The sequence below is a fragment of the Felis catus genome, chromosome F1 (assembly GCF_018350175.1).
Source record: "Felis catus isolate Fca126 chromosome F1, F.catus_Fca126_mat1.0, whole genome shotgun sequence".
Lineage (NCBI taxonomy): Eukaryota > Metazoa > Chordata > Mammalia > Carnivora > Felidae > Felis > Felis catus.
This window is the reverse complement of record NC_058384.1, coordinates 62680330-62703040: the sequence shown is the minus strand read 5'-3', so window position 1 is coordinate 62703040 and position 22711 is coordinate 62680330. Positions and strand designations below refer to the sequence as shown.

At 53.2% G+C, this 22711-nt stretch overlaps 1 protein-coding gene across 6 annotated transcripts in view; it reads left to right on the top strand.

Annotated features, from left to right (window-relative positions):
- The window catches only part of CF1H1orf226 (chromosome F1 C1orf226 homolog), a 283758-nt gene that overhangs the window by 242389 nt on the left and 18658 nt on the right, over positions 1-22711 (top strand). For 5 of the 6 annotated variants that reach the window (XM_045048984.1, XM_045048983.1, XM_045048982.1 and 2 more), the window contains 4 exons: positions 6025-6166; positions 12783-12949; positions 14569-14748; positions 21814-21979. In XM_045048984.1, coding sequence (XP_044904919.1) covers positions 6025-6166; positions 12783-12949; positions 14569-14748; positions 21814-21979 — 655 coding nt within the window. Of the gene's footprint in view, positions 1-1040; positions 2490-6024; positions 6167-12782; positions 12950-14568; positions 14749-21813; positions 21980-22711 lie in introns of those variants that run through there. The other variant, XM_023247344.2, reaches the window with a different exon arrangement.

Genomic DNA, 22711 nt, shown 5'->3' with positions numbered 1-22711 from the left:
CTCCTTCGCTCTGAATGACCCGAGTCACTCTGACCTAGATTTTCCCTTCTTCCCTCGCTGTCTTTGGTCACTATTGACTCCATTTGCATAATTGAGGAAGGAAAGGGTCCGGGGAAGTAGGTTGCCATGGGTCCCACAGCTCAGCAGTGCCGCTGAGACTAGAACTGGGCTTCCTGCCTCCCAGCCCAGAGCTTTGGCCGCTGAACTCTGTTACATGAAACTCACAAAAGGAACATGAGCCTTTGGACCTGAGCTTCTCCGGCCATCAAGCCAGCTGAAAGGCATCTCAGGAATGCAGGTTGTCATGTGTGAAGCGATATGATCTTCAGGAACAAGTTCTGTGTGACTGGGAAGGATTGCCAGGATTGTTAGAATGTGTCTGTGGATGGGGTGACCATCCCAGCATCATTCAGACTCCTGTTAGAAAGGAAGGCGGAGAAAGGGTCTTTTCCTCACCCAGAGCATCCAGGGGAGACGTTTCCCAAAACTACAGCATTCTGCGCCCCCCCCCCCCACCGCCCCGTCCGCCCAACCTGGGGGGTATAATGATAGTATTCATTTGCAAGACCTCTTGCCTCTTGCGTGGTCTCTTGACCTCTCCTGTGGAGAGGACATTGCCCTGCTGTCATTTTTTCCCGGCCCCAGGAGAATGAGGCTGTCGGCCCTGATTAAGTGTGACTGGACTTATTAGTGCAAGAGTGTGTGAAGTGTTGGTGATTAACGAGAGCTGCAGGAATCTCCCCGCTGTCTTCACGGGGCAGCTCCTTGAAATCATTTGCCTGGAATCACAGCTCAATTGGTTTGGTTAGGAGAAATTACTTCCTCCTGTAATGCTGTCCCCATCAGATTAGGGGCCACAGCTGAGAAGTTTCACCGTCCTCGAATGCTTGAAATGGATTTTTTTTTCCAACTTTTATTTATTTTTGGGACAGAGAGAGACAGAGCATGAACGGGGGAGGGGCAGAGAGAGAGGGAGACACAGAATCGGAAACAGGCTCCAGGCTCTGAGCTATCAGCCCAGAGCCTGACGCGGGGCTCGAACTCACGGACCGCGAGATCATGACCTGGCTGAAGTCGGACGCTTAACTGACTGCGCCACCCAGGCGCCCCTTGAAATGGATTTTGAATGATGATGACGGTCCCATGTGAAAGAATAAGTCGCTTGCCTGGCCAGGTTTAGGATATGAAGGAGAGACAGGTCCTAACCTTAGAGAAAGAGCCTAGCTTTGTATCTTAAGGGTCGGGGTCAGATGGGGTTGGGAAGTCAAAATATAGAAATCACAGATCTCAGCACTCGTCTGGTCCAAACCTCTCTGTTGATGGATGAGGAAATCGGGGCCTGGAAAGGTGAATTTACTTGCTCGTGGTCACCCAGGTGGTTATTGGCAGTACTAAAGTTATAACCCGGCCTTCTTTTCTCCGTGGTAGAAGAAGTTCATAGAGTACAAGGAAGAAGCCAGCAGTCTACTGGAAATTTTAAGATCCCCTATCTCTGTCAATGTTGAAAGTCCTACCCACTTTGAAGCTAAACTTTCCCCATGGCGAGCAATATTCTCGTGTCCAAGGCATTGCCTCAATCAAACTCGAGGATCAAGGCTATTACGTAACGTGTCGGACGGTAACCTAACCCATCTCAGAGCCTTAGTAACCTTTGGATCTGTCTCTGTATAGGAGTCCAAATATATTTCCTTGCTTCAGCATTGCGAATTCCATACATTGCGGTCATCTGATAAGATAGAAGCTTAAATCTTTTACTGCGGTTCAAACACACACACACAAAAGCACATTAAAGAAACATGACCTTCGGTTCTGTTTTTTTGTTGAGACTCTGTGGTGGTTCAGGTCAAGGGAAGGGCGCTGTACGTTACTGCTGTGGTAGATGAGAAGAATTAGAAACCCAGGAGCTGTCCTGGAGCTGACTTATTGGGCTTCAGTCCCCTGGAATTCAGAAGCACGTGGCAGACAGAGCTCCCGTTGGGGCTGAGGGACAGTAGATGAGAAGACAGAGCGGGTAGATGAATAAGGAGCCTTCCTCGTAGGAAGCGTGCCCCACTTCTCTTTCTCTTCTTACTGTCGCCACTGCCACCCCCCGTCTTCACCTTGTATTCTCTCCTCACTTTCCTTACTTATCTGAAGACGCCTCTCTCCGTCTCCTGGAATCGTGAAATACAGCTTTTTCCAGGACAATGGAATTCGGAACGGCGCCCACGGTGATTTATGAAGTCAGCTGCAGAATGAGACAAATACTTCCCATTCTTCCCACGTGCGTTACGCTCGGAAGATTCCCAACGTTCACAGGGCCAGCCAACGACAAGGTCGCTTAAAATGAGAACAGCAGATAAAACCATGACTGACTGGACTTTTCCCCTGGATCAGTGAAGTACAGGGATCAACCTTTTGATTTCTGTCTTCCTGAAGCTACCAGGGCGGGCCTCCCACTCTGGCTGGGAGCATGGTGTTAATTCACGATCGCTGCTGCCACATAGCAGGTACCAACACCCGCCCGGCGTGTACTTAGCACCCACGGCAGGCACGCTCTAGGACGGCCGTTGGTTACATCTTGACATCTGTGCTGCATTGAGGGACGGCCTGGGGGGTGGGCAGGAAGGCGGCTTTGTCGGCATGAATAAGTAGGTGGTTAAAAGGAGCATTCCTGTGCGTCGTGAGGGTAAGTGGTATCGAGTTCTCAGACTGCTCCCTTTCCAGTCCCCTTGTACAAAATTGCCTGGAATCGGCACTCCCCTGAGCTGCCACGCTCCCCGTCTGCGGCTGAGAGCCCCTCTGAGGTTAGAAAACATCAAAGCCACCATATCCAGCCTGACCTTGACGACTCAAAGCCAACAAATGCGTCGGGGCTGCTGATGGAAAATGGCTTCAGGACAGGAAGATTTGATCCCTGCGCCCAAGTTCTTTCAGGGGCTCTTGTGGAACTAAACTGGGTTTGTACTGAAATAATCCAGTAGGTGATGTTTTTAAAAACCTGGTAAATTCCAGAGGATGGCCAGATCCCGGAGCTGGACAAGGCTGTGTTCCCAACATGCCACCTGTTTGTTGTGCTTCGTACCTGGCTGCCTTCACATCTTTAAAACTCTGCTTTGATTTCCGAAGGCCTGTGTGTGGTCATGAGACATGAGCAGCTCCTCGTGATCCATGGGGACCTATGAAAAGGGTTCTTTTGAAAGCTGCCTTCAGGGAGAGTTCTCCCTTGTGGGCTTAGACGTGGCTTCTTAACTATTAAGTCTTAGCACGTGTGGATCCTGCACTCCAAGTGGGGCAGGCCCAGCAGGCGGGAGCCAGCATGGCTGTGCAGAGAGCGGACGGCCCCAGTGAGGGGAGGGACGGCCCCACCAGGTGCAGGCTCAGGTAATTTCCCCCAACAAGGTCCTAACATAGGAATCTACTCGAAGTAGACTTTTCACTGGTGAAGGGAGGCAAGCCTAAAAGGTCAGGGGGCCCCTGAACTCACAAAGCCATTTCTGAGAATTTGAGGCCATCCAGCCTCCTCCCACTGCTACGGTGGGGAGTGGGGAGGCCAGTTCTCTCCTGCTGTAAAGCAGGTAGCAGCGTAGCTTGATTCCACGTTCAAGTTCAGAGCGCTCTCCATGGAACATGCTACCACAGTATCCTTTTAGTGTGAATGAAAATACAACCTACATCAGAGCGGAGTAAAGCGAACACTGAAAGGAAACCATTTAGTGGTGAATGTACACATCTAGACCTGGAATCCAGCAATTTCCTCGTGGTGGAAACCATCATGGTGGCTCCCACCAGAGACAGTTTGGCCCATGGGTTCTCCTCTGTCGTGAGTTGGGTGGGGGAGGGGGTGGTTTCGCCTCTTTGATGCTCACATCCGTATGTAAGAGGCAGTCCCCTTAATATCTGTAGGTTTCTGTTGTCGATAAAAACAAGCCCGGCCTTTCCTATTTATTTTCTGTCCTCGTTGCCTTTCGGCACAAAAACCTGTGTTCGAGAGCTTAGCGTATGCCAAGCCCTCGGGGAGGTGTTCGTCATACGCTTACCCCTCTGCGTGGTGGAGGAGAGACTGTGGACATCGCTGACTCAACGCTGATGACTCCCGTTGTCGCTTCTCGATGGTTGGTTGAAACTGGTAGGCGTGTTCCACGTGTTCGTCCTTGACGAAGGTGACAGAGATGGAAACCATAGTCTGGGTTCTTCCGATGTCAGTCCTGAGTGTGTGATCCAGCGCCCAGCTTGCGATGTCTGAGAAATGCGGGGCCTCTGAGAAGTCATTTCCTACCGGATTTAAGTCTTCCTTTCCAAGAGAGGATTAGAAATCCTGTCCCCGTCCCTTGTCTTCTCCTGTGGATTTGGGGGCACTTGTTCGAACACCTTTCAACTTTTAACATCGTCTTTCGTTTTTTAATGTTTACTTATTTTTGAGAGAGAGAGAGTGCGACTGGGGGAGGTACAGAGAGAGGGGGACAGAGGACCCGAAGGGGGGTCGGCGCTGACGGCAGTGAGCCCGGTGTGGGGCTCCAACTCACGAACCGTGAGAGCGAGACCTGAACCGAAGTCAGAGGCTCAACCGAGCCACCCAGGCGCCCCTCAACTTTTAACGTCATCTGAAAAGCTAGTTAAGGAAAGTGTCTGTGGCTTACAGGGATGGTGGAGTTTGTAAGCTGTCCTTCCTGGGAGAACCTAGGAGAACTTTTTTTTTTTTTTTTTTTTTAATTTTTTTTTTTCAACGTTTATTTATTTTTGGGACAGAGAGAGACAGAGCATGAACGGGGGAGGGGCAGAGAGAGAGGGAGACACAGAATCGGAAACAGGCTCCAGGCTCTGAGCCATCAGCCCAGAGCCCGACGCGGGGCTCGAACTCACGGACCGCGAGATCGTGACCTGGCTGAAGTCGGACGCTTAACCGACTGTGCCACCCAGGCGCCCCCCTAGGAGAACTTTTATAGCAACAGGCACTTAGTGAATGTGGGACTCACTAGGTGGACACAGCTGTCCTGGAGTCAGGCCATCCAGAATGTGATTAATCTCGGATGCAGGCATAGGGTGACAGCCACAGTTAGATAAACTGTCTGCGGTGGGATGTTCGGGGAGCACCGGGGGCAAGGAGCAGTGAGCTGAGCTCAGCCAGCCTGTGTGCTTAAACTCCACCTAGCTTACACCAGACTCGGTCTCGGGAAGAAAATGAGAGCTGACCGATTCTGCAGTCGGTCAGCTATCCTCTTTGGAGGCCAGACCCTGAGAATATTGCCTGTGGTTCGTCCTCACAGCCTGTGTGGGTCGCTTAGGACTGTAGGGGAACGGGCTTCCTTGTCCTGTGTCCTCCTCTCCAAGTTAAGCAGCGGAATACCGAGAGCTAGGGTCAAGTTCTGTTCTTGGGCTATTAAAAGATATGGTTAAATAGCTCCTCGGCACCCCCACCCCTGCCCCAAGAAAGGAAGGGAGGGAGGGAGGGGAGAAGGAAGGAGGGAAGGAAAGAAAGAGGAGTGGCCAAAAACAGAGCCAAGTGGGCTATGTCTTACGGCAAGACTGGGAAGGCTCACCTGGGTTGGGCTTGCGGCCACTGGCATCCCAGGGGAACTTGGACTCCGGGTTCGCGGCTCTGCTGCTGAGACGGTGGCTTCCCAGTCCCTGGCCTGCAGGAGCAGCAGGGAGACCTGGAGAAACCGAGTTTCTCTTCATGTGGCGAACCCACCAAACGTTCAGTTGTGGTTGGCGAAGGGTGCTGGAGCGTCTGGACCACTTTTGTTAAACGTGGAAGGGGGACTTGGGGTCAGTACCGTCTGTCCTTCCAGTTGACTGATTGTTCTAGAACTGGTGAGTTTCTACTTCCTGGGCCATTTCAGGAAGGAAAACATCTCCACACCCTTCTTAGTGAGCATGGGCGCATCGGAGCAACCTTAGGTTTTTCCGTCTCTTCCTTTGCTGACTTCATGGGTTTCTGTCCGCGTGGCCCCCGGCGCATCCTCTCCCGTCCCGGGCCCTTCTTGTGTCCTTTGCAGAGGGTCCCCACGCCCTTCACCTGCTCTTTTCCTTTCTCCTTCCCAGAGCCAAGCCATGCGCATCGTGCGGACGGTCGGGCAAGCCTTCGAGGTCTGCCACAAGCTAAGCCTGCAGCACACGCACCAGAACGCAGACGGCCAGGAGGACGGTGAGGGCGAGAGGGACAGCAGCAGTTCGGGCGAGCCAGGTAGGCGCCTGGGCGGGTCGCTGCAGTGGGAGGGGGTGGCCAGCAGCATGGGACAGTGCATTCCTTCACCAAGCCCCCAGACCGTCAACCCACTTAAAAAACACATTTATTTTTTTTCTCTTTCTCTCTGGAGTCTACATTTTCTTTAAGGAACGTGTGTGGCTTTTATAATAGACAATTAAAGATGTTTATCGAACACGGAAGCATTTAAGCTGCTTTATGCTACCAAATCCAACCCCAAAGAAAATTTCAGTACAAAAGCACCTTCATAAAACAAATTAGAAAGAAGATAAAGCTATAATTACCTTCATGGCTTTTAAAAAACTGTTTTTAATGTTTATTGATTTTTGGGAGAGACAGAGTGTGAGCGGGGGAAGGGCAGAGAGAGAGAGAGGGAGACACAGCATCCGAAGCAGGCTCCAGGCTCCCAGCTGTCAGCACAGAGCCCGACGCGGGGCTCAAACCCACGAACTGTGAGATCATGACCTGAGCCCAAGTCAGACGCTTGATTGACTGAGCCACTCAGGCGCCCCACTTTCTTCCTGTTTCTAAATTCTGTAGTTCTGTAGACGTTCCACGTGGACATTATTCCAATATCTCTCACTTTGAAGTGTCACCGAGAGTCGGGAAGAAGGCAGAGTTGTCTTCCATCATGTCGATCATCTCACAGTAAATGTGGGGAAAGTATGAGCATCAGGAAAGAGCAGACGGAAAGTCAGTATTGTTTATATCAACTTCTAATGTGGAAAACCCAAGAAAAGAAACTAATCACTGTTAGAAACAGGAGAATTCCTTTAAGGAGGTGAGGTCTGGTAGTACGACCAGTAACTCAGGGTTGTGTTGTCCAGCCACGACCACTTGGAAGTCTTAGCAGGAGAAAAAATTTATTAGCATAACAATTTAAAAAGATAAAATACCCGCAAAAGATTGTAATAAAATGTCTACATTTTACGTGAAGAAAGTTGTAAACAAGTGGAAGGTTCTTGGATGGGAAACCTGAACCATCCTTTTTATTAAAAAAAAAAAAAAGCCAATTCTCCTGTGAATCTCTCAATTTAACAGCACAGTGCAGATTTCTGATGGCAAAAGGGGCACATCGGAAAGCTGTCGTCTTCAGAACTTGCAGGATCCAGATAAGGCAGGGTTCAGAGGAGCATCCAAAGGTTCAGCTACTTATTTTTGTAGACCGATAGCCAATCATGAAAATCAAGTTAGCTAAGCACCCAGTTCGGGACGCTGCAAAGTGCTTGAGAGCAGACCCTTGAATTTCATTCCGGCTGCACCTGTCCCTGGCTGTGTGATCTGGGGGCAAGTTCATAACCTCTCCGGGCCTTTGTTTCCGCTTTGGAAGAAACTAGAAAGAACGGCAGAGCAATAGGTCATACAGTTGTTGTGACAATTAGGTGAGCAGATACACGAAAGTGCCTAGTCTGGTGTTTGGCCCGTAGTAAACACCAGATCCGCGTTCGCTATTATTATTCTAACATAAATACGGAAAGATCGGAAAGGCAAGAAGAGAAAAATTTCTGGAAGAGAGGAGTAATGACAGGCGAGTGGCTTTGCAGACAGGAAAGCATGAAGCGCTAATAGTAAAACTGCTGATGTAGGACTGCTTCCCTGATGGGGGGTCAGAATGGAAAGTTCTCACATAGACCCAGAAACACACGCTAACACAGGGCACCGTGGAAATAGAAGCCCTACAGAAAAAAATACAGAAATCAAGTTTAAAAATCCACACGCCTTTGACCCCCAGCTTCCCCTCTCTGAATTTATCGTAAGGGTAAACCCATACATGCGTATGTAAAGTTACATAAGCAAAGAACTGGAAACAGCATGCGGGGGTTTTTCAGATAAATTATGGTACAAATAACAGAATATTGCACAGTCATTAAAAAGAATGAGTCTGCTCTTGGGACGCCTGGGTGGCTTAGTCGGTTAAGCGTCTGACTTCAGCTCAGGTCATGATCTCACGGCTGATGAGTTGGAGCCCCACATTGGGCTCTGTGCTGGCAGCTCAGAGGCTGGAGCCTGCTTTGGATTCTGTGTCTCCGTCCCTGCCCCTCCCCGAGTCGCACTCTGTCTGTCTCTCTCTCTCTCTCTCAAAAATAAACATACGTTAAAAAAAAAAAAAAAAACAACTTTAGAAAGAATGAGTCTGCTCTCTATGAAATGATACAAAGTCTGTCCAAGATACTTTGTTGAGTTTTTCTTTTAAAAGAAATTTTTTAACGTTTATTTATTATTGAGAGACAGACACAGGGCATGAGCAGGGGAAGGGTAGAGAGAGGGGGAAACACAGAATGCACATGCACATGCTCTCTCTTTCTCAAAATAAGTAAATAAACTTTAAAAAAAAGGATACAGTGTATTACCTGTATCATACAAAACACGTATTAATTGACTGTTACTGATAAGGCTATTAACAGCAGGCCATTAAGTGTTTGGGGAGGCCAGAGTTACACATGGATGGATCTTTGACTGCATGGGGTGGTCTGAGCCCCTAATCCCCACGTTGTCCAAGGGTAAACTGTGCTGCACTCTAAGTGCATATTACTTATTAGCTGGTTTGCAGCTCAGACTCTGAAATACATGACCCAGCCCATCTCTGCAGTGTGGGAAGTAGCCAGGGGATCTCTCAAGTCCCATAGGTCTGAGTTAAAAGATTAATCAGGGCTCCCTCTGATCACAGTGTTTGCAGCATGCAGCTGAGCCTCCTTTGAGTAATATTAGTGTGTGGGATGGCACAGATCTGGAATGGGAAACATTTCTTCCTCAAGAAAAGCTGCTTACCGCCCAGCCCCATAGTCACTTCCTTTTTACGGCCCCCGCTTGCTTGCTTACGGCCTACAAACCACTAGGATACACGTTTCTTCTTTCCATAAGTGCTTCCCCCGGAAGCATTTATCTACCGCGTTAGGATTTGTCTCTGTTAACGAAGCACCTTGCAGCACCGGACTAGAACTCTTGATCGGTAGCTGTTTGTGTGTATTTTTGTTTTGTTGATAGGAGTCTCCCATGTGAGGGACTTGTCATTTAACGCACAGTTTATCTTTCCACTGGAGCCACCTCGCCTCTCCCATGCCCTCCCTGCCTGCCTTTCTTGCCTCCCTCATTCTTCCCACTGTTCCCGACCCTCGGGGAGATGTATCTTGTGTAACTTTTGGCAGCAGCTGCCGTAGGCCGGGTCCCCGGGGCTCAGAGCCAGGTGGGGCCGCTGCTCCTGTTCCGCTTGCCCGCCTCTGCCTGGTGCGGTTTCTTTGACTCCTGCAGAGGGTTTCCTGGGAGAGCTCCCGTTCCCTTGGAGGCGTCATCCTCCCACGGAAGCAATCCAGTGCAGGGAAGGGCTTGGAACCCTTAGGAGGAATAGAGCTTCTTAAAAAGAACACTCGTCATCTAGACAGCGAGCAACGGGCTGGGGTACCTGTTACACCTGCACCTCCTGGGCCTCCTGCTCCATCAGGACCCCCGAGCACGCTGCTCACCTCACCCTTCTGCTCTCCCACCTCACCCACCCCTCCGTCCCTGGCAACCACTGCCTGATCCTTTGTTTCTCCTTGGTTTTAGTTTCCTCCTTCCTTCAACAGATGTTTATCTAGTTCCCCTGATGTGCCAGGCTTGATTCTGGGTAGGCTGTGAACAAAAAAAAGGGTCCCTGATGGCGAGGAGCTCGCTTTCAAAGTTGGGGGGGGGGGGCGGGGGAGGTGGTGCAAGCACGTGACAGATAAACGAGATCATCTGAGAGCATGTAAATGCAGGGAAGCGGGGTGGGGGGCTTTGCAGGTGGAAGCAGCCGGCCAGTTGGGAAGCAGGGTGGCACTGGTTTTAAGCACCAGGCCTGGAGCCAGACTGGCAGGCTTTGAGCCCCAGCTGCAGCCTTACCAGCTCGGTGTCTCAGTTTATCTGTCACTGCCTGCCTCTTAGGACGGTTGTAAGGACAAATGATTTATACAGGTAAAACCCTTGAATCGTACCTGGAATGTACTAAGTGCTATTTTTTTTAAATGTTCATTTATTTTGAGAGAGAGGGAGGGAGAGGCAGGGAGAGAGAGAGAAAGGGAGAAAATCCCAAGCAGGCTCTGCAGCGGTATCTTGGAGCCCTGCACAGGGCTCGATCTCCCGTGAGATCACGACCTGAGCCGAAACCAAGAGCCAGGCACCTAACCAACTGAGCCACCCAGGTGCCCTAGTAAGTGCTATTTGATTTTAAGCTATTACTACTGCAGTTTTGAGGCCAAAAAAAGAAAAAGAAAAAAAGTGGGCATTTCCAGCACTTTGCGCCCGAGCTGATAACCCCTTGTTCCTTTTTTAAACCGTTTTATTACGGTATAATTGACATGTGAAAAGTTCTGCATCGATTCAGCAGCACCTATCCATTTAGTCCCTGAAACCGCCTTCCAGAGTTACGCTTCTGGGGTCACCCGGCTCTGCCAGGCTGCTTGTCCCCAGCTTTTGCCTTGTGGCCAGTGTCCCCCAGTCCAGGATTACCCTTCACCTGCCTCTTCCTGAGCCCAAGCCACCACTTCTGCCCCTCCTGGGGGGGGGGGGGGGTCACCTGAGTCTTTTGCTATGTTGACTTCCTCCCCACTGCACACAGACAAGATCAAGCCTTTCTCCATAACAAAACCAAATCCAGTCTTCCTTGCCCCTGTATCGCTTCCCCCTGCCAGCCTAGCCCCTGCATCGCTCCCCCAAGCCTTGCCCCTGCATCACCGTCCCCGCCCCCCAGCCTTATCTCTTTCCTTTCCTTCAGAGCTCAGCTCTTTGCCAGACTTATCTGCACTCTCGTGTCTTCTTCCTAGTCCCCCACCCTCGCTGTTACTCCTTCAACCTCCAGTTGGTTGCTTTGCCTCCTGGCCTTTCCGGAGACCCCGGTCAAGGTCACTGGAGGGCCCCCAGCTAGCAAACTGAGCCAGCCTCTCTGTGCAGGGTTCATCACGGGGAACGAGCACTCGCCTTCCCTGGCTTCTGGGGCACCACCCCGTATACACGCACACACAACCTTTCTTTATCGGCGACTTGCTTTCCAACATCCTTTGCGCTTCTCCTGGTTCCTGGCGCCCTTTTCTGACTTCACTGGTTTCAACTGATGTTTATTTCCAGGCCAGGCCGTTCTCTTGAACTCTCCACTTACATACCCAATAGCTGAGGGGTATCTCCACTTGGCTGTCACAGACCTTGTGATTCCAGCAGGTTTAAAACTCAGTGCATCCTCTTACCCACAGCCCCGCTCCTCCTGAATTTTCCCTATAGGACGCCAGCCCCTACCGGATCATCTAAATCAGAAATTTCAAAACGTCCTTGCATATTCCTCTCTCCTTCCCTCCTTCCTCCCACCTCCCACTCTCTCTCTCTCTGCCACCAGTTTTTCCCCACATCCTGTGATTTCTGCCCCCCCTGAAAATCTTTGACATCTGTTCCCCTCTTGTCTGCTACGGCTAGCATAAGCCCTCCTGTTTCTCACCCGGGTATTGCTTTTCATCTTGTCCCTTCTAGATCCGTCCTCCACATCATCTCTAGGGTGAAACTCAAAAGAACGAAATCCTTTGGTATTACTCACCTGCTTCCAGTCCTTCGAGATGAGATCCACAGTCTTCCTGGTTGGGTCCCTCCCTACAGAGCCATTTGCAGTGAATAGCGCCTGTATCTTTGCCCGTGCCTGCTTCCTCACCTGCCTTAGCTGGCACTTCTCCAGGTGGTGTTGTGCCCTCTGGACAGGCTGCTCTAACCCCTGCCTGAGTTAGCTGTCCGTCCTCTGTTGCCCTGCACCCTGGATCAGAGGGGACACGGCCCCCTGCTGCATCCGTACTGTGTGTCTGTCTCCTCCTCCAGGCTGGGGAAGCCTGGAAAACAGAGCTTTGGCTTATTTATTCTTATGCCCGGTAGATTTCTGTCACATACAGGTGCTTAATGAATGCTCATTGAACAAATGAAATCAGCATATGTCCTGCGGCTTCTAGTTACAATTCACTGCATCGAGTAGATGTGGTTTAAATAAGCAATTCGGAAAGTGGCACTTCTCTCCACTTCCAGGTCCAGTCCTATCACCCTTGTGCAGGTGGGAATCCACACAGCCCAATCTCCTGTCTCCCAGTTTGCTAGAAGGTTTCGGTTTTTTGTTTTGTTTTTAAATATCATTTCTTGTCCTTTCAGCTTCTGGGTCCCAGGAAAGTGGCAAATACCAGATCCCCCTCTTGTCTGTTAGGACCTGAGGAAGATCGTTAGCTGTGGGTCCACCCTCTAGATCTTGCCTTACCCGATGTGCTAACAGGTCCACCCTCTAGATCTTGCCCTACCCGATGTGCTAACAGGTCCACCCTCTAGATCTTGCCCTACCCGATGTGCTAACAGGCACGGCGTTCCGTCCACCCCAGCTTACCCTCCCGGTGCTTACAGATCAGTTACTGGACTGACCTCTGCCCATCAGCCACAGTCAGCGATCGTGAAAAACAGCTGTTTTCTCAGCCAAGAGGGAGAATTGGGCGTGAAGGGTGGGTGGAGACGACAGGGAGCCAGTGGCCTCTCTAGACATGACAGTCCTGAAGGTGAAGTGCCGGGAAGGGAGGACCCTGGCCTCGGTGGTGCCCTTCCCTTCCCTCCCTCTCTGTCATCCCCGCAGGCCGCCAGCTCACTGGAGCCGAGAGGGCCTCCACGGCCACCGCAGAGGAGACGGACATCGATGCAGTAGAGACCCCGCTCCAGGGGAACGATGTCCTGGAATTCAGCCGAGGTGTGACTGACCTTGACGCCGTAGGGAAGGAAGGAGGTTCCCATGCAGACCCCAAGGTAGGCAGGACGTGACCCGTCACACCGTCTGCACGCATGCTGCCTCCTGGAGCACAATGTGCTGTGGCCTGGGCCACCGTCAGAGTCCCCTCCTGTCCCTGCTGGGTTAGCTTCCACGTGCGGTGCATACGACCAAGCGGAGCAGCTTTCGTCTCCTCTGTGGGGGCCCGGCTCCTGCAGATGGGCCCGGTGGGCCGGCGCTCGACCCTGCTGTGTGTCAGGACACCACAGAGTTACCCTTGACGTGCGCCACCCTCCAGGGTCCCCTCTGTCCTGAGTCCCCTTCTCCCCAGAAGTCCTGCCCTCAGTGGCTCCTCATGGCAGCCTGATACCTGTGCAGAGCTAAGCCTCAAGCACCAGGACCCATCCCTTGGGGCTTAGCTGCTGGAGCGGAGTTCGTCCAGGCTCCCTCTGCCTGCGGCCAGCGACTGTGCACTTTGGTGCTGCCTCCTGCTGATGCCACAGAGGCTGGCAGTGCGCCCTCTGGGGGCCGGAAACTGTGAGACCACCTGAGGCATCATCAACTCCAACCTCACATCCTACAGCTGAGACGGCGGGGCTCCCGAGAGGATCCCGAGAGGGGCGTCTGGGTGGCTCAGTCAGTTAACTGTCCGACTCTTGGTTTCGGCTCAGGTCATGATCTTGTGGTTCATGAGTTCGAGCCCCACATCGGAGGAGAGATTCCCTCTCTCCGTCTCTCTCTGCCCCTCCTCTGCTCTGTCTCTCAAACTTAAAAAAAGAATTTTTTTACAAAAGAATCCAGACTGAGAAAGTGATAACTTGAGAGCACGTTCCAACCCAAAGACACAGCAGAAAACCCAGAAGGACAATGCTAAGAGAGGGGGCTCCCCCTAGATTCCCCGTGTCACGGCCGCCTCTCCTTCCTGCCGTGTGTCGGCCTTTTCCGGTGCAGGCTGTGGGGCAGCTCATCAGGAGGAGGGAGAAACCTGTCTGGTCTGGAGGGTGGGATGGTCCCAAGTCATCACCTGATGCTTTCTTGGTGACATTTGTCCCCTGCAAGCGGCAAGAGCTGTCTGTCACTGGGTGCCTTTCTCCTGCACGTCTGCAGAGGGACCAGCAGCAGACCTCCCGGAAACGAAATGGCTCTCCCTGCAGTTAGTTGATTTATGGATCCCATAAGCCATCTTCGTGACAGTTCCCACCTGCCCAGAGGGAGACAGGAGGGAGGGCACAAAGACGCCGTTCAGCCTGGCCCTCCCCGCGAGGCACACCCTGCTGGACTAGCCTCCCTCAAGCCTCGGGGCCCCGGGGGCAGCCCTGGAGGAGGGAACCCCGAGGACCCATCGGAGTGAAGGTGGAACTGCCCCCTTCCGGGTCTCATAGTGGGGTGGTGGGTGGCCAGAGATGGGCGCCCCAAAGTCCGGGTGTGGTATCGCTGGATATGGTGCGAGAGGCAGGTGCCCACCGTCTGCCTCCATCGCAGGGGGTCAGCCACTGAGGGTCCAGGCAGGGTGTCCTGGCAGGTGGCCCCGGCCGCCACACCACCTCCTCCCGGGGCCCCGTCCACACGGCTGCTGGGGACGCCGCATCTCCCTCCACCCGTGCCCGTGCCGTCTGTGTAAGAGCCGTCACTGCCCTGTGCTCTCTTCTCTCTCCAGGCTTCTCCCCACCCCCAGGAGCCCGTGCTGGCAGCCTCGCCCAGGATGCTCCTCCCCTCCTGCCCCTCGCAGCCCCCAGGCCTGGGCCCGGGGACACCGCTGTCCTCCCACCACCAGATGCAGCTCCTCCAGCAGCTCCTCCAGCAGCAGCAGCAGCAGACGCAAGTGGCTGTGGCCCAGGTCCTCCTCCGCCTCCTCCCTCCCCCTCAGGCTCCACTCTCATGGGCTTGACGCGCCTTCCCTGGCGGGGGGCGAGGGGCAGGTGTACAGCCTAGGGAGCCATAAGGGATCGCTCACGCTGTTGGGTCATTGCTTGTTGGGGAAGGGGGGCTTGGGGGATGCGGTTGGGCTAGGAGGGAACGTTCTGGTTTCCCGCGTACCCCCCCTCCCCCCCGCTCTGAGCTGGGCTTGGCTGGCTTGGCTGGACGTTGTTGGATAAGGACCTGAGCTCACCAAGGAAGGAGGTGCACACAGAGCCCCCCCTCCCCTTCCTGCCTCATTTTCCTGGTGTTCGGGTGGGAAGGGACGCCTTTGGAGTCAGGACAGCTGTGACCTTGTGCAACCAGTCTTAAAAGAGCTTCAAGGACGAATTTGCACCAAACACCCTTGCAAAGACTCCCACCCCGCCCCCTACTGGCATCCTAACTGCCTTGTCCATTCAAATCCCCACACCTCCGTCAGTGCTCTGCTTCTTCCCGGCAGGATTTGATCTTGTACTGGCCTTGGAATTCGTCCCAATGGGATCTAACTTACAGGATGTTAGGTGCTGTATGTGAGCTACGTGAGAATTGGCTTCGATCTCAGGAGCGAAGTGCTGTTTGGGCCCCAAAGGCTTGTCAGGCCATGGCCTTGCAGAGGACCAAGCTGGTTTCCCTTGCTGCTTCCGGCAAGGATTCCTTCTGCTTGCTTTCCACAGAGGGGATTCTAATCCACATCTGGAGGGGATTCTAATCCACATCTGCTTTGGGACTTGTGAGTCTGACCTTCATAGGCTCATACCATTCATAGGCTGAATTCTGAGACTGAGGGATGGGTCAGGCTCTTGGGTGGGGTGGGGAGGGGGTCGTGGATAAGGGCAATGAGGAGGGCGGGGCCTCCCGAGCAGGGGAGTGGTGTGCGATCTGGCCAGGCAGCTCCACGCGCTGGCATTCTCGATCTGTGTGACTAGGCTGACCTCTGAGGCTTTCTGCGTTCTAGAACGTCAGGGAGCAGACTTCTCTGGGGAGCACTCCCTGATCCCTGTTGTTTCTCCTGCTTATCCTTCTCACGACCCTTGGGGTAGAGGGGTGGCCCAGTCACAGCTGTGCTCTCCCATATGCACACCTTGAGAAAGCACCGGCCGCCTAACCAGAGAGGGATCTGCGACGACTTAGTTTTCTTGAAAAGACTTAGTTCTCTTAACACAGTCTCACAAGGACGGGTCCTGAGACGTCCTGAGATGTAAGCCTCTCGGAGGACTTTTGCAGCCAGGTGGGAGAGAGTAGAATCAGTGTGCCATGGCTCCAAGGTGATTGGAGCCTTTAAAAAATTCTGACGGTGAAACAAAAGGATGTGTGCTAATGGTAGGAGCATTTGCAGGTGTTTCCAGAACAGCAAGAAAAAGAAGGCAATGTCATTAATGGCTTCTTATACTTGGGAGGGGTGGGGGGGGGGCAGGGAATCATTACTCTTTGTCAAATAACAGAATTCATCTCGTCTCCTTAATGGCGGTGTGGCAGTCCCTAGCGTCCCCTCCTCCCCGTTGTGACAGGATCACAAAGCCTCAGTGCTCCAGCACAGGGCCATTCCACGACTCACATCATTTCCGGAAGTTTCCCCTTGAATACAAATCCATTCTCCAACCCATAATACTTTTCTCTTGCAGCATATCAATTGCCGAGTAATTATTATTTATCTAAGAAAGGGCTTGATGCATATTCATGATAGATATTACCAGCGAGTCATTTGAATTTGAAGTCACTGCTAAACGCTAAAGGGAAACTAGACACAAACGTACAATCTACACAACAAGAAGATTGTTGTGTCGGTCTGGGGAAGCATTCAGTCTGCAAAGCCACAAGACCTGTAACTGATCGTGGCTTTGCCACAAGCAGCATGAAACCCTAAAAGTGGTCTTCCGGTAGGGAATCAGGCATCTGCCTCAGTGGGGCAGCACTGCCCCGTTTTAATGGTCTCTCTCCTAGAAGACAGTGGATCTCAGGGAAGGGAAGAGTGTGGTGCTTGGGTTTACTTCTTGTCACTCCCACGGGCTCTGACTCACAGTCTGTGGATTGTGGCTGGCGGTGTCCTGCCTGACCCTTGGTTCCCGCAGTGACGTGGCTGATTGGCCAGCATCGTGCATCGGTCCCGGCGAGGTGACGGGTAGGGCCGGAGGCTTGCGGCGTCTTCAGCCGGACGGGGAACTTGAGGTCAGAGATAGCTTCTGGAACATACATCTCTCCCCCTCTGCTGCCTGGGAACGCAGAAGAGGTGTGGTGTCGCAGCCGAGGCTTTCAGATCCTGTGTCCTCCAGCCGACTGGGCCCTAAACCCTCCTTCTGTTACAAGTTCTTCTGCACGTTCCTCTTTCTCCCATTCTAGAAAGAATGGGCTTTGTATTAGTTTCCATGTCTTTGGGTGAAAACTATTGTATAGGAGATAGAAGTGGATCAATAGGCCTTCTTGACGTCTTTCATGCATTTAAAATAGGGCAGACCAACGTTAAAAAAAATTAAAAAAAAAAAAAAAGGGGGCGCCTGGGTGGTTCAGTCGGTTAAGCGTCTGACTCTCGATTTCAGCTCAGGTCGTGATCTTAACGGTTCGTGAGTTCAAACCCTGCCTCAGGCTCTGTGCTGACAGCATGGAGCCTGCTTAGGATTCTCCCTCTCCCTCTCCGCCTCTACCCTGCTCTCACTCTCTTTCTCTCTCTCCAAATAAATAAACAAACATTAAAAAAAAAAACCTGCCACAATCTCCAAAATTACAGGGGGCAAGAATACCATGACCTCAGCACTTCAGGTAGGAACACAGTTTCTTTCTCTCTGGAAGCATCCAAGTCCTCCTATGTGACTTCTGGGTTGAGCTAAGGGTCCAGGCAGAGTTCCTTGCAACCAGGTTCACTCTTGAGGTCCCTTGTGGCATCCTGTATGCATGCCCCCCTCCCCATGTACTCTTCACAGGCTACTCCGTTCTGCTGTTGTCCTGGGACCGGGCTTGGATCTCCTTAACAGTGTTCTGATTTGTTCTAAGACCTTAAGATCTCTCCCAGCCTCTCCCTAATTGGTTCAGAGCCTCTCTAGGGGAGCCTGCCCTGGCCTTAGAGGTACAGGGGCAAAGGAGTTGTTCAACCAGCTCTTAAGCGTTTCTAGCTTAGACCTCAGTGTGTGAATAAGCCCCTCTGACCGCTTTCCCCACCCAGCATGAGGCTTGCCTGGCTGCACTAGCTTCCTCTTCTTTCAGCTGGGCCAGAAGTTCAAGGGTGTGAATGAGGGCATAGCCAAGCCCCAAACCAGAGCTGGGACATCGCTGGCACCTGCATGGCCATGAGCTGGGCCCCTAGAGCTCCAGAATCGGCCTGGGCACCTCGGCTGACTGGCAGTAGTTAAGTAGGCCGGAGTCCTCCACACTTTGCCAGCTCCTGGCCTAGCTTGTGAGTGCACTGTCGCAATCTAAAGATTTCTCCTCTACCCGCTGCCCCTGGTGCTTATTCTGAAACCCGTGATTGGTTACTTCTGCTTCGCGATCGAGTACGCTGTCGATGCAGGAGCCGCACAGAAAACCCTCCACGCCCCACCTCCAGGCCCTAGACTGAGCTTTTGTCGCCGTGGCTTCTGCCAGTCCCCAGCACCCCGGGTGCACTGCCCAGTCCCTGCCTTGTGCATGCTGAGACAGCGTCACCTGCCTCCGCTGGTGCGTCCGGTGGGGGGGAGGGGGGGGAGGGCAAATTGCTGTGGTTCTCTCCACGCCATTTCCATGTGCCTGCTCCCTAACTTCAGCCTGGCCCTGCCCCCACTTCTCACGGAGGAGCTGGAGTCCAGGCAAGTAGGCTGGAGAGCGAGTGGGCAGTGGTCTGGTGTCGCTGGGTGGGCTGAGGGAGGGCGTCCGAACTGGAGGGTGCAGGGTTCAACTCCCACGTGGGGCGCCGTGGCGGGAACGCAGAGCGGGACACCGCACCCCAGCCGTGACCTTCCCACAGACTTCGTCTGTGAAGTGGGATAGTCGTTTGCCAAAAACCCTGTGGTTCTGGAAAGGAGAGGCTAACCCATACCTTTTCAGAAATTAATACGGCCTGCTTTTGCGAAAGGTGTTGAATTCTCAGAAAGAAAAGCATGCCGAATACAAAGAACGGTCCCATCTGGGAGGCGGGAAGGGGCGGTGTCTGCTCCCCGTTCACGTTCACGGTGGAGGAAGCGAGCACACACAGCTAGAGCAGACTGCCCGGAGCCCAGGCTGAAAATCGTGCTGCCCTGTTTCAGTGCCTCGAGGCCAGACCTGTATGAGCAAAACACAGGGACTATTAAGTGGCCTCAGATTTAAAAGGAGTCCAGGCTGTTTCGTCGCAGCCTGGCCCGGTTTGGGCTCTGCCGTGGCACGGACTGCCACGGACAAAGTGATCCTTCTGCCTGATGTCACTTCTGATGGCTGCAGAAGGGCCCGTTGGCGCTGGCTTTAGGGAGCGGTGTGTGCTTTTGCATTCCTGGGGTTTGAAAACACTGGAAATGTTCTGACTCTGCATTTGCAAAGCTAAAATTCTTTCTTAATCTGTTCGAGGAGCACTCAGACTCAGGAGCGTTTTCTCCTGGAGCTTACTGCCTGAGGGAAGCATTAGATTCAAGGGCCTTTTACGAATTGATGGCACTCCACCAGGGGAACTGGATTACCTGCAAAAAGAAGCTTCCAACATCCCCCCCCCCCACCTCACTTCTGCAGGAGGGGACTCCTCTTTTGTCCCCAGTCCTCATTCTGTGATGTCAGAATGGGAATCTAGGGGTTCTCTTCAGTGAGCCTTTGACACATGGCCCCCAGCGCTGACTGCCCTGTTCACCAGGATGTGGGATCCTGGATTGCCTGAGCCTCTGGGGCCCCCTCGGGTGAGAGTTGGAGGAAGTGAGGTCCAGGTGGAAGTGAATTCGCTACAATTGCATAGGGTGTAACCGCCAGGCTGGAGCATTCCAGCTCCCGGTCCAGTGCTCCCAAGTGGCCCGTCGTCCTGGGATGCGAGTCCTCGAGTCCCTGGTGTGTGTGCAGGGAGCCCGCTGTAGATGCCGATTAGCAGCATCTAGACTTCTCTGCTTTTTCTGTTCATATGCATTGAAAACTTTATCCCACATTTCTGCCTCATGTTTGTTTCAGTCCAAAGGTAATAGAAAAATGGGATAATTAACCCACCTGCACCGTAGATGCCTTTCAACGATACTCTTGATTGGAGTACGTTCCCTTACTCACAGATAGGAGGTTAAGCTTGGCCCTTTCTCAGGAGGCACTTCTGGAGCCTTCCCACAGCAGTTGTTCTGTTTCTGAGAATCAGCAAGATTTGGGGGACTCTCAGGGGAAATACCTCCATGTCTCAGTTTCCAAAGAAAATAAAGGCTTAACAGCCACCCCACCACCTGATACTCCGCTTCAAATATTATTGCCACTTCTTTCCCTGTTCTCCTTGCTCTCTAGATCCTTCCTTAGTTTCCATGAGGCAGCAGATGAGGCTGATTTCTAAACCAAACTGTCACGTCCGTCCTCAGCAGCACCTTATGGAGGACAGATTTACTTTAGACTCCTTACACATCCGCCCCCTGGGGCAAGACAGGCCCAGCCTCGGGAGCCACTAATGGAAAGTGGCAACTAATCTCATTAGCGGCTCCCACATAACCGACTGCAAGGTCAGGTCCTCAAATCTGCCAGGAAGGAAGCAGCTGCTGAATCCAAGAGTGGGAGTCTCCAAGCGTCAGCGGCTGGAAGGGGCAGACGCTGGGCTCGGCAGGTCGCTGGGTCCGGTTGGACGGACCACGGAGCCGATACGGTCCTTTGCTCTCCGACAAAATGTGCGACCCTTTGGAGCAAACTGCTCTTCGGAAAAAGCCCGAGCCGTTACTGTCTGAGCAAGAGTCGGCTGGCTCTTCCGACCCCTCTCCTGCCCCCACCTGACTCGCCCCAGTCAGCCTGCCTCAGTGTCTCCACTTTATCCACGTCGTATTTCCTGGTCCAGGAAAACCCTCTTTCCCACAAGCGGCCTTGGTGTGGGCCAAAATTCATGAGCTCCGTTTCTTCAGGGACCTTCTGAAACCCTCCGCGAAGGCCCCTTTATCCACCACTTGGTACAGAAATCAAATGGGTGAACATTGTTGTTGGCATGTGACTCAGTTTCCTCAAGCTGGGCTCCTGTTATGATCATTCCACCTGTTCCCTTGGGTTTTCTCCCCATACCCGGTTACGCACCGAGAACAGACCCTCCGGGGCCCCGAGCACACTGTATGTGCCCTCACCAGCTGCTCCACTGTGTATGAGGACAGTGGATGAGGGTCCTCTCTCTCCCACAGTGGGCGGCTCTGTAAACCGTTCACCTCCACCCTGCTGGGCTTGTGGGAGGAGGCCCGGCTGTGAATCAGTCAGCAGGCGTGTGACCCCTACCAGGTATAAGGCACAGTCCAAGGTGCTGTGAGAAATGAAAAGGGGCTGGATGGTCAGGGAAAGAGGCCGGTTCCCACAGATGGGAAAGAACAGACTTTATCATGACCACCTCACTAATGAGGGGACTCTGTAGGCCTTCCGGTTTCCCAGCATGTGTGGGCATGAGGAAGGGGAGAGGAAAGCCCGAGGAGGGGTTTGCTGTGACACCGTTCTTAGCTACTGGCTCAGCGTATCAGTTTCCGTTTTCCTTTCTTAAAGGACACGATGAGCAAAAGGCACCTCCGTCCACGTGGGGTCACATGTTAGTTGTCAAACCTGATGGGGGCGCAGGGGCTGGGGCTCGGCATTTCCCTTCCTCTTGTGCTTGGTGCCGGGCCCTGAGTGGTATCTGAGTGACAAGCCACAGCCCTCCCTCGGGAGATGCAAAGAGGCGCACGGGGCCAGTGACCCAGCTTCTTTGGGCTGCCGCTCCGAATGACGAGCCCAGGTGCCCACGTGTCCCCGGAAGGGCTTCTTCCTCGTGAATGGAACATGGCAGGTGTCTCTGGTCCCAGCCGTTCCCCCGGTGACTCTCGTTTGCATTCATCTCTCTCTCTCCTCTCTGTCCTGTCCTCTCCGCCTCTTCTCTCCCTCCCGTCTGCAGGTTCACTTGCTGAAGGACCAGCTGGCTGCCGAGGCCGCCGCGCGGCTGGAGGCCCAGGCCCGAGTGCACCAGCTCCTGCTGCAGAACAAGGACATGCTCCAGCACATCTCCCTGCTGGTCAAGCAGGTGCAGGAGCTGGAGCTGAAGCTATCGGGACAGAGTGCGAGTAAGTGAGGGCCCCGCCCAGCCTCCCCGCCCTCCATGGAGGCTCTGGAAAACCCACAGGCTTTTCTCTGAAGCTCTTGGTGGTGTTTGATTAGACCCCTGACCCGCCCCGGCGTTCCAGCAGGAAACATAAGGCAGCTCTGTCTGTCCTGTCCACACGCTTTGTGGAATTGCAAAATGGCAGGGCTAGCGAGGGTCTGGGCCCCTTCTCGTCCAGCATCCAGACTTGACCTTGAATGTCCCCAGGAGTCACTGCCACGAATTCATCCAGGCTCCCCCTCCTCGAAAAGGGCTCGGACGCTCGTCCTAAGGCAGCCCGTTTCAGTGTATTTCTGTTGAAATCTACTGAGCACCTATCATGTCCTGCTGTCTGGGGGCTCTGGGGAGGACCTCACGCTGTACGGGGCTTACGCACCCTGCACTATACATTTCACACCTCTGTAGCATAGAGCAGGCTGGTAGCCGTCGTCTACTTAGTGGATAGGGCAGGAAAGAACCGGCCAGATAGCGTTGCTGGTGAATGACAGAGTTGCCCGGCACCCGGCCTGAGAAGCCCGGCACCCGGCCTGAGAAGGCCGGCCGCCTCCAGGCTGGACTGGGAGGTACTAGAAGGCAGCACACATCTCCGGGCCTTCCTTTTGTTTATCCGTGGCCTGTAAGCCTTCTCCAGATGTGTGTAGGCTGAGGGCCAGTGTAGATGCCCTGGTCCTCTTTTGTGCCAGAAACGATGCTA